Source organism: Hippoglossus stenolepis, chromosome 11 (genome assembly GCF_022539355.2).
Source record: "Hippoglossus stenolepis isolate QCI-W04-F060 chromosome 11, HSTE1.2, whole genome shotgun sequence".
Classification (NCBI taxonomy): domain Eukaryota; kingdom Metazoa; phylum Chordata; class Actinopteri; order Pleuronectiformes; family Pleuronectidae; genus Hippoglossus; species Hippoglossus stenolepis.
Window position 1 is genome coordinate 19,548,409 of NC_061493.1, and position 27,936 is coordinate 19,576,344.

The following is a 27,936-nucleotide window of genomic DNA, read 5'->3' on the forward strand; positions in this document are numbered from 1 at the left end:
AGATCTAAACAGCAACACCTGGACATTTCACATCACACACGGAGATTTCCAGGAAATGCAGAACTCAACGGCTGAGCTGTCGCCCAGAGAATATTGGAGTGAGCAAAACCATGTCAGGTGCATCGTCCAGTGTAAAGAAGTTTGGCTGCAAACTGGATTAATTCAAGTGTTAGACAAGGTTAGTATTGTATCACACGATATCACAGAATTACTGCTGCCGTGGTATTGCCATGCACTTGGTCAGTGTAAAGTACAGTACGTGATGACTTGGCAAAGTAAAACCAGGTGACCTCACAGAATCTGAAAGTGAAAGCCCACCTTCCCACGTCTTAACCGTCTCCCACTAGGTGAGGCTGTCTGGGTACCACATGCACCTATAATAAGCAGGCCCAGACAAACATACATTCCACTCAGTGGTTATGTGGTCTGCAGTGTCTAGTACGTATCCCTCTCCACCCCCACCCAGCCGCACACTGCCTTCTAGCTGGGATAATTCATAGTAATAAGAAGCTCTTGAGGTTAGCCTCTTGTGATCTGGTCGAGGACGTTTGACTTCAGAAGATCGGGCTCTAACTTTGTTCTTACTGTAGCTTTTCAGGCATCTAGATGAAGGGGAACCACATTCAACTGGAGGACCTGGTTTCAAGAGAATCCATGTCATTCAACTGATGTTACTTTGAACATGCACTGAATTTCTACCTGCCCCAGGTTTGCTGCAGTCACCAAGAGCTATTTGCTGGGTCATGAGGAAGTGCTACTGTAGATTTAGTTAAAAGAGGTTTCCTGGACCCCCCCCCCCCATATTGTTTCATATGTATCATACCGAAAAATCATCCGTCATCAATCATCATGAATTTGATAGAACCCAACGGACCTTGTAACGAAGCTCTAAAACATCAGCTGCAGTGTAATACTGAGTGTCTATGTAAAAGTAAAGGTCCTGAACTCCGGCGACTGTAAATCTACAGAAGAGTGCGCTGGTCTACTGTTTCTGGAAAATAACTTGAAAGCACCTCAGATTAAAAGCTGCCCCCAATAGAATAACGAAGCCACTGGGCAACATTTCAAGACATTTTTTGTTTTTATAGCTGCTTTGGGCAGAGCCGTGCATAGAGTGGAGACTTATTATAGAATAATTATACAATGTCGTCTTGGTACACATGGCAGGGAATGCATCGGTTGTAATCATATGCTTCCAGCTACAAAGAGAGCAGCTCCAATGTCAAACCTTGCTGAAAATTGTAGACTGTACCAGAGGCACGAATCTATAAGGAGCCGTTGAACTTCTGTCAGTACATTTTGTCAGCTGTCCTAAACCCATTTGAACCCAAAACTGAAGACTCGAGTTATGGTTTCTAATCATTGAGGTTCAGTTGTCTGCCAGCGCAGCAGGGCTTGTCAAATCAAACCAAACATTTTGGGCCACAGTCCCACTGTCCCAGGCTGCAACATGGATAAGGGGTTCTGACATTGTCTGCCAAACAACTGACAAACAAAGCCAACCGACTACCAGAGAGCACAGCCAGGCTGTCCTCAAAAGGGTTGTTCTACTCCTGAACACGCACAAGGCCATCAAATGCAAACAACACACACAGTCTGATAACAAAACAGAGCTCATTTGTTCCAACTTCATAATTTAAAGAGTGAACCTTTCTGCTCATATTTTCATTTTGATTATTTTTGAAGGTCCAAATCAACCTTGTCAATCTATTGATACTGCATGTTTGTGGTAATGTCAATCATTTCTCCACCCAACTGAAATATATACTATTTTGTGGATAGCCATGAAATTATGTGCTAACATTTTTATTCCCCAGGTGGAAGAAGCATAATGGCTTTGGTGATTCTCTTACTTTTCCTGTTGTACCACTAACAAGCCAAACTGGTGAAATATCTAAACCTCTACCAAGTTGATTACCCAAAAATGTTCACATGTCACAGACGATGTGTCTTAGCATTAGCTCAAAGCACAGTTGAGGATAATTACAGCCTCACAGAGCCCTTAGCATAGATGTAGACACGTATATCTTCTCCAACTCAGGGAGATCAATTATCTACCGAACTGGAAGTTATTGTCATTTCAAATTCCTTGTCAGATAGAATAATGATTTCCAAAGGAAATGAGAAACACCATCAGCTCAGCAGCTGTCACTCATGAGCAGGAGCTGCACAGTGGCCAATAGAAAGCTGTGGTTTTAAATCTACTGCCAGATATGGATGTTTTTAAATATACATGAATCAGACCACTAATCCTACACAACCTGAACTCTAAAATACAAATCAAACACACAAACAGCATTTGGCCTTTTTTGAAAGGAGGTCCAGGCATGTAGCCACTTATCTGCATTTTATATCTAATCCCTTTTACAGTAAACATGATTCAAACAGTTACTATTTAATCAGCTACAACTGTACAATGCTGTGTTACATCTGCAGTTCAACACACTGAATATTTGCTGAGCCTGTGGTTCTAATTTCAGTCTCATGGTAAAACACGTAAACACTTCAACCATTTTTCGGAAATACGGTTTGGGGGTTTGTATAACAATGGCCACCCTCGCACTGTTAAATCCGTCTTTCATCGGTACACATGGAAATCCAAATCAAGGGCTCCACTCTATAGCTTCCACCTGTGCTTCCATTCTTTGTTCCAGTTTAACCATTAATTATTTTCAGGCCTTGGGAGCCCTGCTGTCCAAAAAAAATGTGCTCCTTGAGGAAACTCCTAGAGTCTGGAAAACATTTCTCTTTGACCACTGAAGCTTTTATTTCAGCGATCGGCCCATGTAGGGGCTATTCAGGCTCTGATGTCACATGCTGAGGCTTTCAGGAACCTCCCAAAATGACAACTTCACTCCACCACTTCATTTGCATTTAGTGAAGGTAAGTACTCAAACATTTTACTCAAGTAAAAGTACAAACAAATAGACATAAATGAGCTCAAGTAAATGTAAAAATTCAACATGAACTTTTCTACTCAAGTAAAAGTACATGAAGTACTTGCTTTTAGGTGTACTTAAAGTATTGAAAGTAAAAGTATTTGCTGAGTATAGCCTGTTCCCTAATGTAATGGTCTACTACTACATTAACTGTGCCTACTATATATTCTGTTTAATGCAAGAAGTTTGTTTCGGATGATGCCGCTGAAAACTTTTGCATTGTCATATTAACTAATACCTGAATCTCATTGGTCGCCTCTTCCAAACCCATGCTGTACTACTGCTGCAGGAGGCGGAGTCTAATGTTACCTGCCAGCTCTGATTGGATAAATGCACCTGAACAATATGAACATGTAAAGCAACGCCGAGGTAAGATGTAAAGTAAAGATATTTGCTTATATGTGTTGCAGAGTAAAAGTATAAAGTACCTGAGATAAATCTACATAAGTAAACACATCTTTAAGGATATTCACTAATCCAGGTTATTGTATCTTCAGGAGTTTTACAAGACAACTGGACTTGCTTGTGTTTCTAAAGGAACGACTCTCAACATATATTGATACCCATAGAGGTTAAAGACCTGAACCTTGAGTCAGTTAGACCTAAAGACGCCTTTTGGATGAGATGTGAAACGTCTTCTGTAGAAACAAGCAAGTCCAATACAAGCTACTCAAGTAAAGATGCATGAACAAATGTACAGTAATGAAGTAAATGTAGTTTGCATCTCCTGTCGGATCTGATCTGAGCTTATTTCTTTGTGGCTAAAATTGAGATGTTTGCAATTTCCTCCATGTATCGAGCTCTGTTCCTCTGAATCTCACTTCTTGGCTTGATCCAGGAGTTCTTCTAGGATTGTTTCTAGTATCTGTCTGGGATACTGCACTGTGTCCTGTAATTAGGTTTCCCCGGGATGGAGTGATGCTGCAACTGATGCTGCTCAGACCTCGTGCCAAACATCAGGGGAGGGAGGGGGGGCGGGTCCCCGAGGCAACTTTCCCGGCCGGTGATTTGATGAGCGGAGGATTTTCCAGTGTCGGTATCTTCCACTGGGTTTCGTGCTCGTGTTTGCTCCTGACGGTGCGCAACGCTCAGGCGGCGGAGTGGCTTGTTGCGCTTTTTTTCAGGAGAGCCCTTCACCATCAGTGCGAGAGCTGGGCTGAGGGGGAGCGGATCTGAAGGGCCCGGGCGGTATTCCCTCACACATGGAGCTGTAGAGTAGCCACACACTTTTTTTCTTCTTCTTTGTGGACTTGTGGAAGGGACAGCGTTTCTCACTCCATTTAAAAAGTCGCCCGTTCTCAGCACAGACGCGGGCGCTCACCATGGAGATGCAAAGATGGACCACCAGGTGGAAAACGAAACGGTCGCTATTGGATTCAACGCTGACCGCTTTGGTTACATTAATTTTACTTCTACAAGCGGCCGAAGTCAGAGCAGGTAAGAAGACGCAGCGCCTCTCCGACACTTTGCCAACTCCAGGGCATCCAGGGGCGCACAGGGGCGCACAGCCTGGCGCACAGCCCCAAGGTGTTAGTGGAATCAAACCCACCTTAACTCCCGTTAAACACCTTCCCAAATGCTTTAAGACCTTATTCACCACATCCAACACACTGTTTAATAAACCAGGCAATTGCAATGATTGGTTTGTTAAAGTTTAACAGGGATTGGCACCAAATTGAGCCCAAATCACGTGACTACACCCACATCCAAGTTGCGAGTAAATTTTAAAGTCTTTTGAACTTTTAAAATTGTGTCAATGTGTCACAATTAATCTGGACTTGATTGAACTTTTACGATTTATTTATTTATTAGTCCACGCAGCCAAAGCAGATGTGATTGTGTCTTAAATTCCTCTGGGTGTCTAAGTAGGTGAAGTCTGTCTTCCAGGTGTGGTCAGCTACTGGAAGGACTGGAAAAAGTGTGCGTCTAAGTGATGAGTAAGCGATGATGGATCTCACTGGTGGTCAAAAATGCTTGTGTAGTTTCAGAAGCTGAGATCATCACAGTAAAAAAAAACATTCCTTGTGTATTTTCATTCCACTCATCACTTTGCAGGAGGTTAATATTGGAAACTATTCAGATTTCCCAGCAAGAAGCTCACACATTTTTTTCCAAAACAACAATGAGAACAAAATGTGGCTTCTTACTTTTGTCTGACAAGCTTGTGGTTTGTCTGACTGATATCAGCAGCACATTGTAGCTGAAAAAATAAAAAAAAATACAAGGGTTTTGTGGTTAATTTCACTGGGCACCGTATATCATGGAAGAAGTCTGCGAGTGAAATTCATATTTTGGCCTGAGGGATCTCCATCTTTCCACATTATCTGGGCTCCCACTGAGTCCAAGAAGGGGCGTCGATGGAAAAAGGAAAAAAAAAAATCTGAAGTATTTTCTCGGCTTTAAAGGACATATGTGGGTCACATTAACCTCTTCTCTTATATTTCCTTTGTCTGTGAAGTCATTGATGCGTCCACCCAGTATAATGTGACTTTATCCAGGATAATTCAGTGAGTCAAAGTTGTGCAACATCATAACTGTTTGAACTTTTTCTTTTATTAAAGCCCCAATACTGACAGAAATTAAGTTTTTAAACAAAATTTAAATCAGTGTGTCATATAATACTTGGTCATCCCTCTCTGAGGCCCCACCCCACTTTCACCACCATCACCTATTGATTTTTAACCCCTGTGATACTTCTAGAAACCACTCAGCGGCCTGCAGATTGCTCCGAGCTCCCCCAAAGATGAAAAGATCATTAAAGCAAATACCACAGTGGCATGGCTTCCCCATTGCCCATCTCTCCTCACTCTGACTGATATTTAAGCTAACCATAATTGCATGATGTGCTAGAAAACATTTACAGGCCTTCCAGTGCACTTTAATTGCTGCCTATGCTGCCAACTCTCTGTAGATGGCAGTGACACAAAAAAAAGAGAAGGACCGTCACGACGTCCCGAGATGCTGCTGCTGCTGCTGCGACCACAGAGCCACAGAGCCACAGAGCCACAGAGACATTAAGTCAAGAGTGTCACAGATTTAAACGTTAATCACGAGTTCAAACCTTAACATCAAACTGTGCGTCTCTGGTGAGTTATGAGACGGGAGGGGAAGAGCTGGAAATTTAGCCTGTATACAGCTGAAAATGGTAATTTTAATGTGCAAGGGCTGAAATTGCTTTAATTACTTTAACAGAGTTTTTTTTCTCGTGCCGCTACGTGTTTCAGTGCCTCCGGGGGAAATCACTGTCCTTTGTCATGTTAGAAGCTTGTTAACACGGCAGATAGTAGATCACAAGTCCCCGACAGCAGCCAGGGAGATGTGTCATTAAAAATCAGAGAGACTGACAAATTACCCCCTCAGACACGACTGTGACTGAGAGTCTGCGTCTGCGTCGGTACCTTCAGCACGAGAGCGCCGTCTTCTCTCTCTCTTGTGGTTTTCATCCATATGATTAGAATATGGTTTATAATCGTTTGGAGGGTGGAGGGATGGGAGTTTATATATATTTTTCAGGATGTGTACAAACTGGCTCAAACTCCTGCGAGACTGAGAAACTTTTTAAAGAGCGCTGCCTACTCATTTGGGGTCTTTAATGGTTTTGGGATATTGCCTGTTTTTCAGGGCTTCTGTGAAGCGATGGCTGTGGAAGGAGAGGGGTTGAAGAGCTGGGGTGCGGGGTGGGCAGGTGTGTGTGTGTGAGTGTGTTGGGGGAGGGGGAGGGGGGTCGGTCCAGGCCAATTCAGCACATCTGGAATATATGAGGCCTTGAGGTATGCAGTAATGCAGAAAGACATTCTGAAACTCACAAAGAGACCTTCATCCAAGCTTTCTTTCTTTTTCTCTCTCTTTTCCCTTTCAAGAACCAGTAGCTCTGTACTTGGGACAATATTCAGAAGAGCCACGGACTATTTTTCTTTTTATGAGACATTTGTTGTGAGGTTTTAAAACTTGGCATTTGCCTTTTATTCTGTCTGTGTGCGCCAGTCAATAGTCAGTCTGCCTGTCTGCAGGACAAAGTGAACCCTGCGTCTGTTAAAAATCCACTTTCTTCTTTCTAAAACAACTTTTTGTTTTTAAACTTAACTTCTCCCAAAGTTACTACAGGACTGAATTTAATAGAAATCAAACGATCTCCCGGCTTGATGCTCGACTGTGGCATCGGGTGGTTTTGGACTCGCCCCAGCACAAACGACTTGAGTCCTTTCCCGTCACTTAAAGAGCAGATCTGCACAACTTCCAAAAACTATAGAGGCAAAAAAAAAAAAACCTCCAAAAAACAAACCCTGAGCATGTGCTGAAATCAAGCGAGTTGGATTCACCGCTGAAGCTGTTATTCTTCTGGACACAGGAGAGGTAGCTACAGGGATGGGGCCTTCTCGGTTTAGTCTCATGTATGTTTAGTTAGGGGGAGTGGGGAGTGGTGCCAGAGCTATAATGGGTTCAGCATGTGGGCTTGTAGCTCCACCCATCAGATCCCCCCCCCCCTCACTATAAGAGAACAGGAACCGCAAAATCAGCATTTCAGGACTTCACGTGACTTAGAAAAAAAAATGGAAAACACAAACAAACATATACTTTTACCATCAAATTATTTTCTTTCACTTTAGGGTGATGTGGAAATGTTTAGAGAAGAGAGAACTACAGAAAAGTGTGATGAATGTATGGACTTAACTGTCTGGGGTCTACTTTTTACGTGGAGATGAGGAACATATGGTCCTTCCATTGATGGGAAAACATTTTATAGCACCATTACTTTACATGAAATTCTTGTGAACACTTTTCTCACCACCAGTACACGCTGTCCTGGTTCGTCTATTATCTCCTGACCAACTGTTCTTCCCGGTTCATGCCGTTTAATGGAGTATTATCATGCTGATGACGTTTCCTGCATCGTGGACTTCAAGTAAAGCTGCAGTCTGATCCCTGTGAATCATTTTCCCACAATGTTTTCTTGCCGGTATCAAGCACATGAATCCAGTTTTTTATTTTTATTTCAGAGGGAGATTTCCCATTAAGCCTGTTATCTGCCATTTCTTTAAGGCCTTATCATCCCATTGGTATTTTAAGCAGTGGTTGTTTATCATGGCTGAGCCTTTGAAGAGGATACATCCTGCCTCTTGACTCACTGAAAAAAAATCAAATCCGTAATGTAATGTCTGGACACAGCTGAGCTGGACACTGCGGTGTGTGTGTGTGTAACAGTTTAACAAGTAGCTATCGGGTTACATTGTTAGTCACTTTGTTTTATACGTTGGACGTCTCTGCACCTCTGTTGGATTTTAATGTCCTCTCTTAAAAAGAAGTTTCTGGCCAGTTTGTAGATCAGAATTTTCATCAGGTCAATACTTACTACTGAAGAGAACAGAGCTGTTATTACATGTGGTGAATGTCATCAAATTACAAGGGAGCAGGCACTATGGAACATTTACATATACTTTACCTTAGTTGGTAGATATTTTTACCCAAAGCAACTTACAGAACTAAGCCTAAACTACAGTATAGATCCTTTACAATTACTCTTTCCACACAAAAGCAAAGTTTATAAGTCTAAGCAATAATATGAATCATTGCTCACTGATTTTGTTGCTTTCGTCCTATTTGGTCTGACAATGCTGTCTAACTTCAATTGGAAACTTTATTGTCTCCGTATATTTTCTCTATTCTTGTTTTTGTATAAAAGGTTTGAGGTTTTACACTCACATAGATCACATACTTGTAAATAGTCATTGGCTGATGTGTTGTTATTGGGCTTGAAACACTTTTTAACTCAATGCAGTCAGATTGTGTTGCAATACTTTATGCATTGTGCATTGTATAATTAATGAATTACTTCAGTGAAGTGATAATTTAAGAGCCACACTGTCCCAGTCACAGACCAAAAGGCAGAATAAAATACGTACATTTACTATTCTCCCCACCACCACGCCCGCAATGACCTTGAATCAAAGACCAACTCTTATTGCATATGTTTAAGCCCATGCAGCCTCAGGCAGATGTGCATTAAATCACAAATGACGCTGTGCTATATACGTCAATACCCCTGCTTATATGCAAGCCTTAAAACACACCCTGCTGGACTTCTTAAATTCTACATAATCACACTATAACTGATGATGTGCCTCGGGGAAGTGGGGATTTGAATTTAAGAGCAAAAACCATTTACACAAGGGGGTTGGGAGAAAGATGCTGAGAGTAAAAACCTAAAACTCTCAGGAATGAAGGCAGATTTAGACAATTTGCAGGAGAGAGATGAAGTGAGAAACTGTGTTAATGGCTGCAAAGCTCAGTAGTTCCAGGTCCATTGAAGGAAAAGAGTGGAGTAGTACTAAGAAGCGTGTAAAGCTCCTTGGTGTTCTCCTTGGCCCAAAGACCCAGTGATCAGCAGCAATGGGTTTTATCATCCCATAGATGCTGTGGGAGTAACAATGGAGGTGAGGAGGGGGGAGGGGGGGGGGCAATTATGCAGTCTGAATGGTTCCTAACATTTTTACTGCTCCTCTGCCAAGGTAGCTCATAAACAAACCTCTGGTTGAGCTGACAGATTTGGCCGACAGTCCCCGAACAGGCAACGTGTGTAATGATGTGAGTGTTGACTTATCATCAAAATGCCAGGTCCGATTAGTTTTTCTGTCAACAGCTGGAATTAGAGTAAAAAATTACATGCAGCATTTACAACATACACACTCGTAACACATTGTTATGAAAAAGCCTTTTTCTCAAATAATCTTACACATTCCTGTGCAAACTTGTATTTCACATAAAACTATTAAAATTCAAATAGTATCAGAATATACTTTGAGATATTTGCAGACTTCTCTCCAGCAATTAAACCGGTTAGTTTCCAAATTAAACAACTGCACTTGAAAGCGACCTCGTACTTCAAAGCTCAAACAAAGCTGCTGTTTCAAAAAATATCAAAATTAAAATGCCTAAAATTGTTTTTCTCTTTGTGATAACAAAAGCTTTTTGAGTTGCACCGCCCATATAAAGTCTGTGCAGGGGAAACATTCGACTCAGCACTCAGCAGCTTGTTTGGACAAAGTTCCCAAACAACCCATTACTGTGTACATGTACTGCCCAGGTATGATTGAAGTATTTTAATCAATTCTTTGCTCTGCCTCCGCAGCCGAGCCCGTGGACGTACTGAAGGAGCTGGACTTCCACAGCTCTCCTGAAGGAGTTCGTAAAACAACAGGCTTCTGCACGGCCCGCAGAGGATCCAAACCCGACGTGGCTTACCGAGTGGGAAAACAGGCCCAGATCAGCGCTCCAACCAAGCAGCTCTTCCCAGGTAACTCCTCACTTTGCTCAACTCACACAGTTCTCCAGCGTTTACACTGAACCGGAAACCAGGCAGCTCCGGACAGTAGAGGGAGGAGCTCAGAAAGCATTTACCAGCTCATCTGGGTCTATTATGCTTTACACTAAATACCAAATATATAAAAAAGACACTGAAGTTCTAATGTTGTTGAGTGCAGCATTTTTCTTCCTTACTGCTGTTCAGGAGATAGTTAGCCATCTGAAATCTATTTGAGTATGATGAGAGGCATTTTTTGGGTTAAAACTCAGCCGAAGCCCCTTTTACACTGACATAATTTCACTGAGAGCCGATGCTAGCAGCTCTGAGACTCCGACATGTTAGCAGCAGTAACATTCTCACAATAGCTTAATTATCAGTTGCTAATTAGGATAAAAAATAAGGCTGAGGCTACCAAAAATATATTATTGAAGGTATTTGTTGGAAGGGTTAGGGTCACAGACGTTATTAGTAATTCATCTTGAGAGGAACATTAATCACTGTACGAAACCTCATGGTGAACCAACCAGTGGTGGCAGAGTTATTTCAGTCTAAACCAAAGTGGTGAACTCATCTCCCCCCCGACTCACAGTGCCGCCCCACAGCCACACCATGTGCATCGTTAAAAATTTTATGCCTGCTCAAAAAAAACAATTGTTTATATGAAAGTGTAAGGAATGTTTTCGTTTGACCATCTTGTTCCATTTATCGACAAACCAAAAACATCTTAAAGACACATTATATCTATTCCACAATGAGGCAATCAATAACTTTTAATGAAGCCCCTTTGCTCCGAGCACCTGCGTTTTCTAAAATGCAGTGCAGACGTTCAGCAGTTATTTTCCAGCGGACGCCCATGTGTGCAGTGGCGTTTCACTTGGCTCCAAAAGCCCAGAGGGCATTAGAGTCACGCAGCACATGCGGCGTATGAAATGTCATGTAAACATATGACTCAAGGAGAGTAACACCGGAGTTTTGTTACTAGATATTTTTTTTGGGGGAAACCCACAGTTTATTACAGCAAATCAAAGAGAGGAGCATTTCCTTTGATTCTTCGCGGAGTGATCTTGTCAATAAAACGTCTGTCCTCACGTTTGATTGCTGGCAGCCTTGGGTATGGCGTATTTTGGTGGGGCAATCAAATCTAGCAGGGTTTTTTTAAATTGAATGCACATTGCCTGACTCAAAGTGATAAAATAATGGCATATTAATTTTTTTAGGAAAGAGTCCACTCTGCTTGACTGTGTACCCATTAGATTAGCTACCTCCTTACGCTCTGGTGTATTCACTGCTTCCCATCATCTCGTCCAGTGTGAACGTCCCTGGCTGTAGAAAACCAGTGAACCCCTCACAGATGTACATTTGGTATTTGCCAGTTTACTGCTTTCCATATGCATCCAACTCAGTTACGAAACACGCTGTATTTAAACATGAACACCATCCATAATACTATATAACAATAACGCTCACATCCCTAGGAGACCTTTTCGTTCTTTATTACCAGGTTGAAATGTAGAAAGAGACCCCCGCTGATAAGTTGCTCAACACTGACTTGGCAAGAGAGTTGATGTATTTAAAACTGAGTGCTGTTAAATGCATTTCCCCAGTCTGCGCAGAACGTGTTAGTCTTTTTGAATTTGGCTGGATTGTAAACAGTAAAAAGAAAATGCTAAATAGTTTTAAGGAATGAAAACATGGGTCTCTTTGTTTTCGGCTTAGACTGGAAGCACACCTTAGAGACGTTCAGTTACGTAAATTTGAGGAATATAATTGTGCTTGAGAGGCGTTGGAGGTGTCAAGTGTCAAAATGTCCTCAGTATTATTTGACTTTTATTTTATCAGGATTAAAATATGACATTTGTTTGGCAGTATTTGTAAAATTAAAGCGGCGACATCACCACTGTTGATTCCCTTTCAGTGAACGCCATGGTCTCTCCCAGCTTCCCTAATAACCACTGCTCCAGGTCCAGTCTAGACGTTTGGGTTTAATGTGAGGAGAAAAAGTCAGAGGGTTAATAAACTTTAACATTATTCACTTCAGTCATTACTAATAATCGTCAGTAGAAGATTGATGTGGAACAAAGCCCAGATGGTAAAATGGAGTCTGCATGAACATACAGTCCCCAGATTTGGCTCCTATACATTAAACAGAGATTTTTAAAAACACAGAGCTCCACTTTCAAGGATGCATTGCTTCATAATCTGTGTAGTTGAAGGACACAAGGGGTAGAAATATGTTTTTAGTTTGACATTATGGGAAAGTTGCAAATTCATCTTAGAGTTAGATGTAAAGAGCAATACCACTCGCGCATCTTTGTGCTAAATATGGAGCTACCACCAGTCGCAGGTTAGCTTATCCTAACACAAAGCCTGGGAACGGGGGTAAATAACTTGCAGGTCTCTCTCCAAACAACAAAAGATCGGGATTGTTAGACTACGCTCAGATGCTGGCAGTCGCTCTTTTAGAGTGATATCTATTTTCTCATCCAACTCTCAGAGAGAATAAGTGTTTTCTTTCATTTCCTCAACTTAAAGAAGGATGTCGGCCAATTATCTGCAACATCCTGACCCAACGTCCCCACAAGGGCTGTTTAATTGAATGTAATTAGAAATACTGTGGTTATACTGGGACGTTCCCATGTGTGTAACTGTATGAATCAGATGCTGAGCGACGCTGTAAAACCTCTGGCAAAAATGTGCACTAACCCAAACATTTTTAACTGCATATCTGTTGGTCTTTGCCAACATACCAACCTATATGCCTGCTGCTTGTTCCACTATCAGGGGGAGTTTTCCCAGAAGATTTCTCCATCCTGTTTACCATCAAACCCAAGGCGGGCCTCCAGTCCTTCCTGCTGTCCGTGTACAACAAGCAAGGCATCCAGCAGCTCGGCGTGGAGGTGGGCCGTGCCCCCGTCTTCCTGTACGAGGACCAGCATGGCAAGCCTGCCCCAGAGGAGTACCCCCTCTTCCGCTCCATCAACCTCGCTGATGGAAAGTAAGTGACGGGTTCTCAAGAGAGAGGGGGGGTGGTCTGTGTAACCAGATGAATCAAGGTTGTTAAGAGGGGAATTTCAAATCTCGAGTTTGCTGTGAAGCTTGCTTAATTGGCTCAAAAACAAAGCAGCACGGTTTTGAGGCTCATCTTGAGCAGTTTATCGAGATTTATAGGTTATGTTGTACGCTAAACCAAACCAATCTGCCTATCGTATTTTCTCAGGCCCTCAAAAACTGTTTTATAAAGGATTTATTGTCATCATATTTGTTCAGTCATTAATACCACATGGAACAAATCAGGCGTTAATAGCATTGTAAATAAATTGCTGAGTGCCTATTAGCAGTTGTATACAAAGTAATGGGCAGGATTTTCACAAATCGCCGTCCAAACGTGCTCAAACAAATAACTGTTAGAAGTTGCCATCGATCATTTGCACATATGCTCACAGAAATTCGGTGAAATGATCCCATGTGTGGTTGTCTGTCTGAATTATAGGGGGTGAAAAAAACCTTCTAAATCCGCAGTACAATCATTACATGCACTTACAATTTTCCAAAATCTGTAGCTTTCAGTAGTGGGCAGTTAAGAAATGTTGACGCAGTTGAAATGTGCTTAAAATTTCCAAAGACCTGTCCCCACACAACCAATACCCAAACCAGGGATTTGTCAAATAGCATTAGTCTCTCTGCAGCACTGTATCATTTAGTGTAAGTACATTTCCTTACATACTCAAACATGTGGAACCTTTGAGTATTTAAGTAAATAGCCAGACATTTTTTGGACAATACACTTACTTGCTCTTGTGCCCAGAGTTATATAACCAGCAGCCGGTTAAAGACTGAAGAGAAGGAGAAACAATGAGCAGGAAGAAACGGCTAGCATGACTCTGACTCGTCAGACCAAAACAATCAAATCCTGTCTGTGATGGCCCCTGTGCCGGAGCTTAACCAAAAGATCAGTGTTAAAATCTCAATGACTGAGGCTATTGTCTTGAGAGAATACAAAGTGTGAGAGCATTTGTCCTAAGTGTTGTTCTCGCGCTGCACAGATGGCATCGTGTCGCTATCAGCGTGGAGAAGAAGAGCGTCACCATCATTGTGGACTGTAAGAAGAAGGTGACCAGGCCCCTTGGCAGAAGTGACCAGGCCGTCATCAACACAGAGGGCATTACTGTCTTCGGCACCAGAATCCTGGATGAGGAGGTCTTTGAGGTAAGACCGACATATTTCACCCCTGGATCAAGCTAGCTGCACTGTGTTGGTTATGGTGGGACTTTGTTTAAAAGGAAGGTTTGACTTGTTTTGGGGAAATTCCCGTATTTGCTTTTCTTGTGGAGAATTAGACGAGAGGATGGATACCACTCTCTTGGTTATGCATTAAGTTCAGACCTGGGACAAGGAGACTTTGAAACTTCTGGGCAATACAGCAAATACAGCCTATTTTCCAAAATGTTGCATAGTCACTGTTGTGCTTATTGCATCCGTTTTTGCACATATTCTGGGGAAGATAAAGTACTTTTCACCCCTGACACTGAAATCTGTGAGAGTAGATGGCTTCAAGATTTCTCCGTCTTTCACACAGCAGTGTCTTTCACAAATTTAATGCAGGCATTCACCACTAGATTGAAGTGATTATGTTTTGGCAGAGTTCTGAAGGCTCACAGGCAACTTTCTCTGGTCTGGTTGAGTGCAGATATAATTGAAAGCATACTGGGAATCCGACTTCCAATGAATGTTATTGACTAATGTGAAAAAAAGGAACAATTTTAGTCTCTAATACTTTAAATCCACATGTTTTAAGGCTGACAATTTATTTGTCTTTCATTAGCGTGTGCATACAGTAAATATAGAGTTTTATTGGCCAGAACAACAATATTGGCTTTGTGTACTTGGTAAGAGCCTTGGGCAATGTCTGTGGAAAGGCTCTTTGCACATTGTGCCGTCCAAAGCACATTGTGCCGTCCAACGCTTTTTATTTATTTTTTTCCTCTTTACACTGGTTTGACTTAATACAACAATGACTGTAGACTAGTACTATTTGTAAGATAAGGGTTTTCTTCATATTTCCCTTAATAACTGAAGTAAGAATAAGAATTCCCAGCTTAGTGTATAGTTACTGAGATGGAGATTATGAAACGGTGGCCCGGGTTTGCCAGGTTTAGCACTGGTAGAGTGGAAAATGTGAGCTGAATGCTAGCTCCGAAGACAATAGCCTGCCTTTGAAGTCTGCGTGCGGAATGCTAAGTAGAACGGCTCGCAAATTGTTTGCCTCCAGGTTAGAGATGACTTGCCAGAGGAGCCACTTGAAAACACGGGGCCGCTCTTCTTCACTGATCGTCTGAGAGTGATCTGCTTTTCGTTAAGGAGATCACATCGCTTCATGTCGTGGTTCAACATATGGACAAGCAGACGAGTCAATATGATGACGTCGCATTGGAAATTTGCTCCTGCCAAAGCACAAGTAGTACAACACTAACAGAGATAAACACTGTAAGAGTGAAAGCCTCAGTGATTAGAGTGGAGATTGTAATTAGTGTAAATAAGAGTTGAGTGGATAAAAGTCGCCCAACACATTCCCTTAAATTTGAGACAAGTCATTCGCTCTTTTTTTGGACACATATTACACTAAATGGTGTTTGTTTTGTTCTCATCTTAAAAACTGGAGAAGAGAAGAAACTGGTTCCCTTTGGTTCCAGGAGTTGAGGCTTTGTGCACGTTGCAAGGTGGTTTTAATCAGTGTATCACACCATAGCAATGCTGTCGTGACCCAGCGAGAAAGGCTTATCTCAAACGCTAATTATTTCCGCTTCACGTTTAATAATCTTGGATTGGCTGATTTCAAACTGGCTACTTCAAGGCAAACTGTGGACAGGGGGAAACAATCTGACTGGCTTCACTGAATTTGGGTAATTATTGAATATTCGCGTACATAAAAAAAACGGTTTGTAAAATAGATGTTATCCATGTGTTTGGTTTGGAGTTTTCTCCGGGGATTTCTACTTTGGCATTCGTTCTAAAGCTGCTGCAGGTGCACTGCAATCAATACGTCTCAGTGGCTATGGAAACTTCTGGGCCATTGCCCAACTAATTATCTTATCAGATAAACATGTCAAAATCTGAAACATGTCTGCTATTAGGTTTTTAAGATTAGTTCCTCCAAGGTACAAGGTGTGGAATGTATATATTTCAAATTTTGACTCTATAAATCTCAGGATTGTGCACTGGAGGTTCAGATAGTGGACAACAAGACACCTTGAGTATAGGATAGATTCCAATGATTTTGTTGAATCCCGACCTTTGTCCAACAACATTGTCTGGTTAAAATCTCCCTTTTGCCATTACATTGGTGCAGGTTATTAGATTATTGTGAAATGTGGTTATTCAAAATACCCAGAGGACAAACACGTATGTTCTTAATATTCTCTGGACATGATGTTTGGGGTCCTGGTTTAGTCACTGGAAGAGGCCAAAGTCTTTTCCCGATTTTCACTCTTGGCCACAACCAAATCTTACCCAACCCATTTCATAACCAAACTTAACTTTAAACTGTTTTAACTTTGTTAACTTAAACCAGGACATTCCCTGCTGCTTGCCTATAATCGGATTTACAATTATGATCATCTTTCTGGGACCTTACAGATAAAGTTAGCTTCATAAATTGAGCATCTTCTTGGTTTAATTACTGAAGATGGTTGTGCCTTTTCACCATTAGCACTGCTGTGAGCACATGGCTACCTTAGTGGAGTAGATTGCATAAGCAGGTGTCAAAGCTTGGGAGCACAAGAGTGAAGTCTAGGGGAAAGAATGATCAGTGTGTGCTGAGTCTTGGCTCAGATTGCACAGCTGTTTAAAAGATATGGTCACTGACCAGGCCTCCAAATGCCTTTTCCCCCTTTCCTCGCTTTTCTTCCTTGTAATAAAAGCCACAAGATATTTGAAGTAAAATCATCTCCTCGTCTCATTTTTATGCAAATTCATTTTCAAGACTGAGTGGGATCCTTTGTTTGCTCCGAATGTCAACATGTGTGTTTATGTGGGTGCTATAATGTACAATACATGCATGCATGCATAAAAGTGCAGGTGTGTGTCTGTCTGTGTGACAGACATGGGAGAAATGGGCCAAGCCGGTTTGTTTATACGACTGTCATTACTCCATGGTGGATCGTTCCAAACTGCTGTCCCTCCAGCAGGACGAGTCGCTGGCAGATGGATCTAACACGGCTCTGATGGGCTCTCAGCCTTAAAGTGAATCATTGTTTATAGTTGGGTTGGCAAGAAGAGAAAGGCTCTGACTGTTTCTCATCAGTACCGTCACTAAATGTTTTCTGCTGGTGTAATAGTAATATAGTCATTATTTGAGTGTGTGTGTAAGGAGCGTATGTGATACTTTGCAACGCTGTACCTGTGCCTGACCTCCTTGTCCCATGTGCTGTGACCCACTAAATGGTATCAGCCCGACCTGGAAGTAATGGACCCAAGGTGCTTCTTAAAAACTTTTGCGATAGGAAAAGAGCAAAGCAAGGAAAAGAGCAGATGGAGAGAGAGAGAGAAGTAAAGACAGGGCGGGTGGACAAACAAGCAGATGATTCAAACAGTTCAACAGTTTTGTGAGCTACTGGCAAGCAAAATGTTTTAATATTTGAAGGGTGCAAGACATTTGTATGCCCCCAGTGCTTGAAGAGAAACCTTATCCCTGCACTGACCACAAAGGCTGCATTTGATCAAAAATGCTGGGAGAAATCTGGAGAGTATTATACATTTTTCCTCTTCCCTGCTTCTTGGTTAATTGTTGTCCTTGTACAGTTTTGAAATTCCATCTGTCTATTTGTTCTTTCAAGATGTGTTCCCCTCCCAGTGTTTGGAAAAGCAGCACACGTGTCAAGCTTGTGCAGAGGTGGGCATGTGCCATCAAATAAGGGAAATACAGAAGTAAAGTTATGGTTACAAAAGAAAATTTAAGTTTTTTTTACAATGTTCAGAAACCTGTGGTGGAGCAACATGTGTAAAATAGCTGATGTGAACAGGCGCGGTCTGCGAGGCCTCTGAGCCGGCCACATCTGGCTGATGGGGCGGGGGAGGTTCAGTGTCCCAAGAAAGGTGAAGTGACACCATTAAATCTTTTATTACTTCTTTTTTCTTTTTCTTGAAAGAAGGTTTTTGAAATGAAAGCAGTTCACAGTGAGGTCTCTGACAAAAAAATCCTGATTAATATACTCGTTTACTTTTATTAGTGAAATTACAGTTTCAAAAACCATCTGGTTAGAGCTTGTGGAGTCACTTTTCAAGCCCTGAAACATCGTTGTCAATTTATATTAATGTTTTGTCTTTAGTAAAGCTGTCTATGAAAAAGATATTGATGAGGCAAACTTATAATTCGTGAAAATATTGGGGGTTTTCTTTCCTTCCACCTCTGCATGTATGCATTTGCAAACGCTTTGGGCAGATTTCCAAGTGTGTCCTGGGCGCATTGATATCCCCCAACTGCTCCTGCAGGCAGGGACTTATTGCACCTGGCCACAGACAAAAACCTTTCCACCATTTGACCATGCACTCACACATTGTTCTCTAGGCTTTAGAAAACATTATCAATTACTCTGCTAAGTAAAATGTCAGCAAGTAATTGTCAAATACCGTGTTGAAAACCCAACCATGTTTGATTTACAGCGATGGGACATCCGTAGATCTTGATATTGAGGAAGTTGGACGATTTTTCAGTTTTCCAAATCACTGATTAATGCTCCAGCTGTGGCCAGATTGAAATAAGAGACATTGGCCACATCCAAGTGAAAGTAATAGCAGCTGTAAAATTCTGACATTAAACTCATACTGTACAAATAGTTTTGTATTTGTGGTTAGATTGAGAGCTTCAGCTTTTCTCTTGATTTTTACATTTCACTTCTTTGGAAAAAGCACAGATATTGAAATATCTTCAGGGTTGTGCAGATATGACTTGTTATTTGCACCAAATGCAAAAGTGTTCCTGCATTTTTAAACCTCCCATAGGCAGCACTTCATCCCAGCATTACTATCAGTCACAGAAATGCAGTTTCTGGATAGTTAGGGGACCACATAAGAACCGTGCTTGAAGTAGGAGAGTGGGTGGGGTTTTTTGAACTCTTGCAGAATGAAGCTTAAATCACGGCAATATGTCTGCAGGCCCTGAAAATACGAAGACCAAGGTTTGTATCCATCCAGAAATCGACACTCTGATGTTGATAAAGTTTGTAAATCCAGCATGGCCTTAATTTTGTGGAGACAAACACAGACTTCATTTTGTTTATGTCTCTAAATTAGTCCAACAAATGCAGGATGAGAAAACCCTTGTGCTTCCTCCCATCTCTGATCCGGCGCCAGCAGGAGCTATCTGCATTTAATCAAAGTTGTGTCTAAATCTTTGAGCCCAAATCTTTGTGTGCTCATGATCGGGGGTCAGCAACCTGCCTCATCACTGTCCTCCATCTCTCTGAGTAGCATGCTGATGCTGGATCTTGACATCCTGCTATAACAGTGCACTGACAAGGACACATTTCAAAGGCTGCTCAAGTTTTCCAACACCACCGACTATTCGGTGATCGTCCATCTGCCAGTTATTTTCCTTAAGTGGTCCTCGTAGGTGTGGGGTGTGATTTGGGAGAGATATACTCTGCTCAGCAAAAGTCAAGATCACCAAGCCCATGCAGGGAAAATCAGTAGTGTGTGTGTGTGTGTGTGTGTGTTCGTGTTTTGGATCATTTACAATCAGATGTGAAACATTAACACAAGTGAAAAACATGTGGTGTGTTTATAACTAAGTACTTTTGTATTTATCTTGTCTGGCGGCCTTTAACAAACTCTTGAATTGGTTTGCCCAGGGGTGGAATGTCGATGGAAGGATGATTCCAGTGTCCTTCCTTTTCTTCAGTCTCATTAAACCTTCCTTGTACTTTGTCCCATCAAACAGTTGTCGCTACAGTTTGAGATGAAGGTTAACATGTGTCGAGGCGTGCCGTATAAACACACACACACATGCACGTTGTACACAGACCCATTAATGAATTCATTGTAGTGCAGCGTAGACAGATGATTTATTCCACAGTGTCGGTGCCAGCTCCCGAGGCAGAGCCAGGGCATTGCTGTAGATCACTGCTGGAATTCTGAGGAGGAATCTCTGCAGATGCCAGAGAGATGCGCTGTGCCTTCCAGACAATAACATCAACAAAAGCACAGAGATGCAGACGAGGAAGACACAGAGAGTGGAAGGAGAGGGGGAGAGGGGGGAGGAGTCAAGTGGGGAGTATGGGAGTGATTGAATCTCTGACTGGTTTTATAAATGGGAGAAGTGTGTGTGTGGTCTCTTGACAAGCCTTGTATGACGTGTTTGGACCCCCCTGCATGTTTTCTTGTTTCAATGAATACTATGTTGTTTTATACACTTTATTTTATCATTGAACACACATACAAACAACACACACCTCCACCAAGGCCCAATAGCCCCTTTGAATTCAATCAAATTCAAAGTTCCCTAAAAATGCCAGATTTTTTTTTCATCGAGAATTCATTGTTAAAGAAAATGATGAAGAAAATTGATCTGTCCCCTAATCTGGATCCTCACCAAAGATTAATAGGATCTTCTTTGACCCAGTTTTGTGGAAACCATAGAAAATGCATAATCTTGCCTTCAAACAAGTAAACAAACAAACCAACGACCAAACAAATGGACACAGGAAGAAGGAACCAGACATTTTGCCAAATGAAGCAAGTCTTTGTTTTGAATGGCCCTTCTCTGTTCTTTGGCTTTAAGGTTGGATCCATTTGTCCTAAACTTCTGTCATTGTAGTTTCTCTTCATTGTGGTAGAGGTTCACAAGGTGCAGGCTGAACTTTGGTGAGCAGGATATTTTTCCCCTCAATAAGCAGATTCTCTTTTTCGCCGAAACGCCCTCCTCCACGCTCGGTTACACACATTCACACCTGGAAGCTGCCCAGTGCAACCGCAGTCGGATCTCGTTGGCCTCACTTCGCATTGCTCACATGCTGCCCACTTATTTTAATGAAGGGGCTGCGGAGGTGGATTCAGAATAGAGACAGAGAAACTATGAATAAAAGGTTTTTCTCTAGTTATTATTTTACTACTTCTTGCAACTCTTATAGGAGAACTTCCTACAGCTGCAAACCTGAAACAGACAAGGTTTGAAATGTTTGGATTGTGGGTAGTACCGTTTGAAACGTGTATTATTATCGCCTTCTTCTATAATGAGACCTTTACACCCAAGATTCTGCAAACTGAAGAGATGCTATTCCTCATGAAACCTCACAGACTAGTGTATGGTAGAGGAACTCCACATGGGGTATACTGTGACAAGACTTAAATCTATAATGAATGGGTTTTCTTGTGAGAAGGGAGATCTGCAAGTCATTGATAAGCACATGTTAGTGATTATGGCCTTAATGCCACAACCGCAGGTGGGATGAAAGTTATTAAGCACCAACGGATTGTTCCGTATGAAGAATTAATTCATATCATCTTTGTTACAGTTGTTGTTGGGGTTGTCCAATACCCTGTGGAGAGTTAGTGGTCACGTAAATATCTAATGCGTTCCAGAGGTCTAAGCTTGTGCAGATGTTGCCTCCTGTAATTTAATGCAATCTGCATGTATGTGCTTCCTCTGTAGAGGCCACCCTGATGGTGGCCCCTCTTCACCTTTGCACAGCACTGGGGATTTTTTTGCCCATTCATTCGTCCTCTTGGTAACTAAAGGTCAGGGGAGGTGGCCATATGGTTAATAGGTATAGATAACATTCCCTCCACCAGTGACACAGCAGTTCCCGGTTGAGAAATTCCTCTGGAGAAAAATCACGAAATAGGAGCCTTTGGCCGATCGAAGGGTTGTGAGCACGGATCTAATTTCCTTTTCCAACAGCTCATGAAAACCAGACGGCCTGAGATAAGTACGGACTTTGGTTATTTATCTGCTGTGTAGCGGACTTACCATCTCGAAGGGCTGAGCGAGGGGGCCTATACAATAGTTCTTTTTTATACGCTTACAGACCCTTCTAAAGCCTTGAGCTATTCCATAAAACTATATGTAATCAATAGTCGAGAGACTACTGCCTCTGGGACGCTACAACATCTGCCTCGTTGTTTTATTGTCACATTTAATTATCACCACGTCTGTGCCACGCTGGGGCAATCAGGCGAAGAGGAATCTGTAAATACTTCAAGGACGTTAACATTTGGTTTCTATTTGTGATCATGAAAGAAACAAAGAGTGGACAGTGAGAGAGGGTTTCTCCGAGTTCCTGAGTTATTTTGGGCGTCAGGACACTATAAGTAAAATTCACAGTCAGTTTATTGCGCAGTTTTTGGTGACTGACATGTTGGAGCCCCTCCAAGGCTTTGAGGGGCATTAAAAAAGTACAGAAGATTTGCAACTGTGTCAAAAAGAGTATTCCTTTGGTTAAAAAGTCAAAAGTTCGAGCCTCTGTACAGAAAAATGCAGTGAAAACATTGACTAAAAAAACGTTTTGGGGTCCTCTTACATTTTCTGCTGCAGTTCACACTAAGGCTTTGGACTCAGCTCAGTGTTGGCTAATGGAAGTCAAAATGCTAAGCTACCATCAAACAACACAGTAAAAAAGTGAAGTTAACAACTTAATCCATTCATTTGGCTCTGACTGCTGCCGTGCTAATGTCCGTTAGCCTGTGGTTGCTGCTTCAAGTTTGATGTGTTGCCCCCGGACAGCTTCACATCTCACATCACAACTGTTGCAGTGAGGGTTTCACCACACCTGCTCTGCTCACCATTGTCCTGATTTACGATGGACATCATTCTCTTCTTCTTCAGCATTCAGGTGCATTACTGCTTCCCTTTGATCTGGAGTGTGTAGTCACCTCAGTCCTGCTCTCCTACTTTCTCTCTATGCTTTATTACTCCAGTCCAGATGCGCTCACATGTACAGAGATTGTACCGTCTGATATAACGTGGTATTACAGACGTAATTCGGCTTAGTACCCTTAAAAAGTACTGACTTTGGTACCCAGCCCTTCTGACTAGAGCTTCTCCTCCACAGCAGCAGTGGCTGAGCCTCCAGAGTATTCAAACCCTTTTCCAAACCAAACTGGAAAAAGTTGATTTCTCAGAACCTCGGTTGAAATAAATTAAACTTGTGGCCATAACGTACACGTGTACCATTGTAAATTATCCAGCAGACTCCCTATTTTTATGTTATACATTATGTTTTATGTTTTGGGGTAACACTCAGGATGAAAGAAAAGAATTTGCCGTGGGGGAGTGTACGTTCCAGTCCATGATTCTCTACTCTGTGAAATGTGTTGACTTTCTGCATTCTGCTGACACGCTGCTTTTCTGTTCTTCTTCTATTCTTCCAGGGTGACATCCAGCAGCTGCTGATTGTTGCAGACTCCAGGGCAGCCTACGACTACTGTGAACACTACAGCCCCGACTGTGAAACCCCCAACCACCATGACACCCCCCAGGCTCAGGAACCTGAAGAGGAGGTCTGTATCTGGAAGGGGAAATAAGTCACGTCAGGGGGTATGGATTTAGGAGCTAGCGAGATGAGCTGTTCTCCAGAGGGAGGGAAAGGGGGAAGACAGAGATGGGGGAGGGTAGGGGGAAGTAAAGAGGTTTTTAGAGATTCAGTGAGGAAGAGAAAAGTTAAGAGTTAATGAGAGCTGGAGTTTGAAATGTAGTGAAGGTGATAACAGGACTTTGGAAAGAGAACTTAGGACTTGGGTGTTGTCAGTCACAGTTAGAAAACAAAAGATGAAGTAAGACAGTGAAATAGAAGGCGTGGAACGGTGAAAATGAAGTAGGTCAGAATGAAAAAACAGGGAGTTGAACTGAAGTTGACCGCTTTTTGTGTAAGGAAATGTAAAACTTTAATGCTCCTACAGCTACTGGATTCTTTTTTTTTTTTTTTCAAGAGGATAGAACGTCTGTATTTGGACATTTTTTCCAAGAGCAACATTTGAGCTGCACCGTGCAACTTTCCTGTTGTGCTGACAGGAGAACATCATGACCCTGTAAACCTTACAAACTGTTAAACAAGATGGTGTTCTCCTTTTCAACAAACCAAGATGTGTTTAGACCAAGTATAAAAAGTAAAGACATCGTGCTTTGGTGCTCAGAGTGAGGATTTGGGGTTGGACAGTGTTGTGTTATTTGAGATAGACCAGGGGAAATCATCGACTTCCTCTTTTTCCTAAACCCCATTTGAATCATTTTTCAGAAAACACTTGGTCTTGGACAGATATTAGTAGAAGCCAGTGCACATTCATGGTGCCAGAAATACACCAAACACTAGAAGAATATCCTCTTCAAATTGCATGCTCCTAAAACCTTTCTACAAACATTCCTTCAGGCATAAGTGCTTTGACAGAGACAGGCTGGTATGAGTTTCTATGTAAACTCTAATTTGTCTCTTTCTCTTGTCTGTTTCACTGTTGCTGTATCAAAATACCTTTTTGAGTTTGAACCCCGTTTAAATTTTGCATTTTATTGCCACTGGCTCCAAAACATCACTTGTAGCCTTTTCAAATTTCTTTGTGTCAGGAACTTTTTTTTCGTCATTAATTTTCTGTTATTTTGCTGGTTCAAGCCTTTCTGTCGGCTGACATTTTCCTTCAGCATTTCACTAAATAACTGATGAGCTCACTCTGGAAACTTTTCCCTTTTCCCTGCCACGAAGTCTGAGCCCACTTTGGAGTGGCCCCGTGATTTATATCACTAACGAGTTCTGCAGGCTCTGCCCAGACTCCCAGGGAAATTTAAGCTTTTCCTTCCCCAGCTAGAATCCCAGTACCTGGAAAAGCAGACTTTGAATCCCCTCTCAAAGAAAAGAAAAAAAAAAAAAGTCCATACTCCATTTGAAAACATTGGCTGTACAGTTGGTACCATGTCCTGGAAAAAATTGCTTCATCTGGAAGTTGCTCTTCATTGCCAAGACAAGGAGCTTGTCAATTCTGAATAGACAGCGGAGAGGATTTTGCACTTAAGAACATTGTAAATCTGGTTTATCAATTTCTGTACATTTATGACAGGAATGTTTTTCCCCCATTCAGTCATATTTAAAATAATTTATTTCCTCCTGCACAACTGACAAACTGAATAGTAATTGCTCCAATTGATAAACCCCTATCGTATAAGTTGAAATATCCAAAATTTGTGCACTCAGAGGTCTGAACCCTCTTTTTTTAATAACCAGACCTCTATAATTCTGTAAATGCACAGAGCGTGGCTTTGACCTTTCGCCTCTGAAGATGCTCCTTGACCTTAAGCCCTTCCTCTGCAGTCGTGAGCCACATGTCTGCAGCTGGGTTAAAAGAGGAAGGGAGATTGCTGCAGGAGACGGAAGAGGGAGCTTTCCTTTTTTTTATGAGCTCACTACAGTATTTATGCCTTTGATCCAAGCCTGTGGTGAAGACCTTCAACTCAGCCAAGCGCTTCAACGCCATAAATCTCTATAAATCCTTCTCTCGTCCTCTATCTTCTATTTTCTGACCCTGTCCCTCTTTCTGTTTCCGGTGTCAGTCAGTCTAGTCGGTCTGGCCAAGGGCTTCTCTCTGGTTTGACCCCCTCTCTCCGTCTTGGCCGCTGAAACGAGGCCAAGCCAGCAATGCAGCAAACCGTGGATCTTGTATTATTTTTATGAGCTTAGCAGTTGTCCAGGGACTAATATTTATCCCTGTGTTGATAGAGCGTTGCATATCAGGGGTCGGTCTGTTAACTTAATCTACCTCGCCTCCGTTTTGACTGTGTTAGAGCAGCGAAAAACAAAGTGAAGAGTTTTTGAAGAAAAAAAGAAAAAGGCTAACGTGGTCAAATGTTAAAACTACATAATATTCCATCAACTTTGGTTGTTTAAAGGAATAGTTTGACATTTTGGGTAGTAACACATAGTTGCTTTCTTGCAGAGAGTTAAACGAGAGGATTGATTCCTCTCTCTTCTCTTTAGTGCCAGGGACCAATTAGCAACTTAATAATATATTTAATACAGATTAAACAGAGTCAGGCTAGCTGTTTCTATCCACTTTCAGTCTTTATGCTAAGCTAACTGTCTCCTGGCTTCAGATCCCTATACAACAGAGAGACATAAAAGTGGTGTAGATTTTCAGAGCTAAAAAAACCCATCTAAAATCCTGTTGGAAGAAAACCGAGAATTTTAATATCTGTTAAATTACGCATATGAATCTCTAAGCAAGGACGCGTGAAGCTCAGGGGAATCGATGACTGCTGCTTTCATCCATATCCAAAATAAGTTGCCTTTTTTAATATGGATGTGATATTTTCATCGTTTGACCATGTTATTTATAAAATAGCATGATACAGTTTTTTCAATATACTCATACATGCCATGTAAATACTGCGCAACATGTCTGTGTGACATTGTGCTGCCTTGTTTACATGATTGCACCAATTAACCGATTGCCCCCGTCCCTTTTTCCTTCCAGTACCCTGTCTATGATTATGGTGATCCCTATGAATACAATGGAGGAGATGTAGCCACTGACGCTCCCCCAACTGAAGGAGCCAAGACCGAGGTAACGCTTCACTAATACCGTTATCATGGCTCCTACCATGATGACACAACAACATGATGTCCTTCTTTCTCTCTCTTGTCCTTTCACCCTCTGATCTTATTCCCTTTCTTAATAGTTATTTAGCTATATACTCTATATGTTAAATCATTTTACTTCTATAAACACATATTACAAAGTCTCTGCAAATACTGACTATTATAATGTTAAAGAAGCTCTCAAATACTGTAATGATTTGCATTTACCCATATCGCATGTTCCTGCTCTTATTTGCAGACTAATGTGGATGCAGAATACTACACAGGTGAGTATGACTACTCCACAGTGGACGGAAGTCAGCCTGAAACTCCCACTGACACCGCCGGACAAGGACAGGTAACTTTACAAAGAGTTCATTTTTCAATTTTCATTTTATGAACCTCGTCTGCAATAACTCGTCTGCAATAAAATGTATTCAGAGATATTTGATGTGAATTAGCAATCAAGACAATTTACAGTGTGACAATTTGGATTTTAAGGATATTTGTAAAATTATACGGTAGAACAGCTATGACAGAAAACCCTTGAGGGTATCACCAACAATAAGACATATTTTTATGATCGCCAGTGGAGGTTGAAACCCAACAAGGCCCCACTAACTTCAAACAGCTCATTCTACTCCTTGATTTCATCGAGACACAGCCTCCATCCAACGGAGTCTGGATAAAGAGAGAAACGGGAAAACTTTGTCGTTAAACGAACCGTAACCGATGGAAAATCAGCAGACAGACGCATCCCATCACTACGTCTCTGCCATATCCTGAATATGGCAGATCCTGCCTTAATTTGTGCTTAACCAAAACTCAGCTTAATGAGGAACATTTGGGGGTTAAACTAAAACAATGCGGCCAATTGTATTGTCATTTACCTCGAGGTGGATAATGCAGCTTCACTCAGCTCCAGACATTATGTTTATTTGAGATGACAGGCCAGAGGGCGAACCATGGAAACTTCACATGTGCTGGAACATGTCTGGTGACTGGAGACTGTGGTGCACTGCACAACTTCTTAGACATTTCATACAGTGGGTTCAAATTAGACCAAATTGCTGTTGATGCTTTTTGGTGTGTTGCAGTATTGTGTTGTCAGTGGGAGGTTGTTTATATTACTGATAACTTCCACAGT

General features: G+C 41.8%; 1 protein-coding gene across 1 annotated transcript in view; it reads left to right on the forward strand.

Moving 5' to 3' along the window:
- The first annotated feature begins 4,013 nt into the window (after nucleotides 1-4,013).
- LOC118117942 (collagen alpha-1(XI) chain) overlaps nucleotides 4,014-27,936 on the forward strand; it is a 77,185-nt gene continuing 53,262 nt past the window's right edge. The window contains exons 1-7 of the mRNA XM_035170633.2: nucleotides 4,014-4,376; nucleotides 10,066-10,230; nucleotides 13,021-13,234; nucleotides 14,283-14,445; nucleotides 23,602-23,730; nucleotides 26,686-26,775; nucleotides 27,049-27,147. Of these exons, the coding sequence (XP_035026524.2) occupies nucleotides 4,262-4,376; nucleotides 10,066-10,230; nucleotides 13,021-13,234; nucleotides 14,283-14,445; nucleotides 23,602-23,730; nucleotides 26,686-26,775; nucleotides 27,049-27,147 (975 nt within the window). The 5' untranslated portion in view covers nucleotides 4,014-4,261. The remainder of the gene's footprint in view (nucleotides 4,377-10,065; nucleotides 10,231-13,020; nucleotides 13,235-14,282; nucleotides 14,446-23,601; nucleotides 23,731-26,685; nucleotides 26,776-27,048; nucleotides 27,148-27,936) is intronic.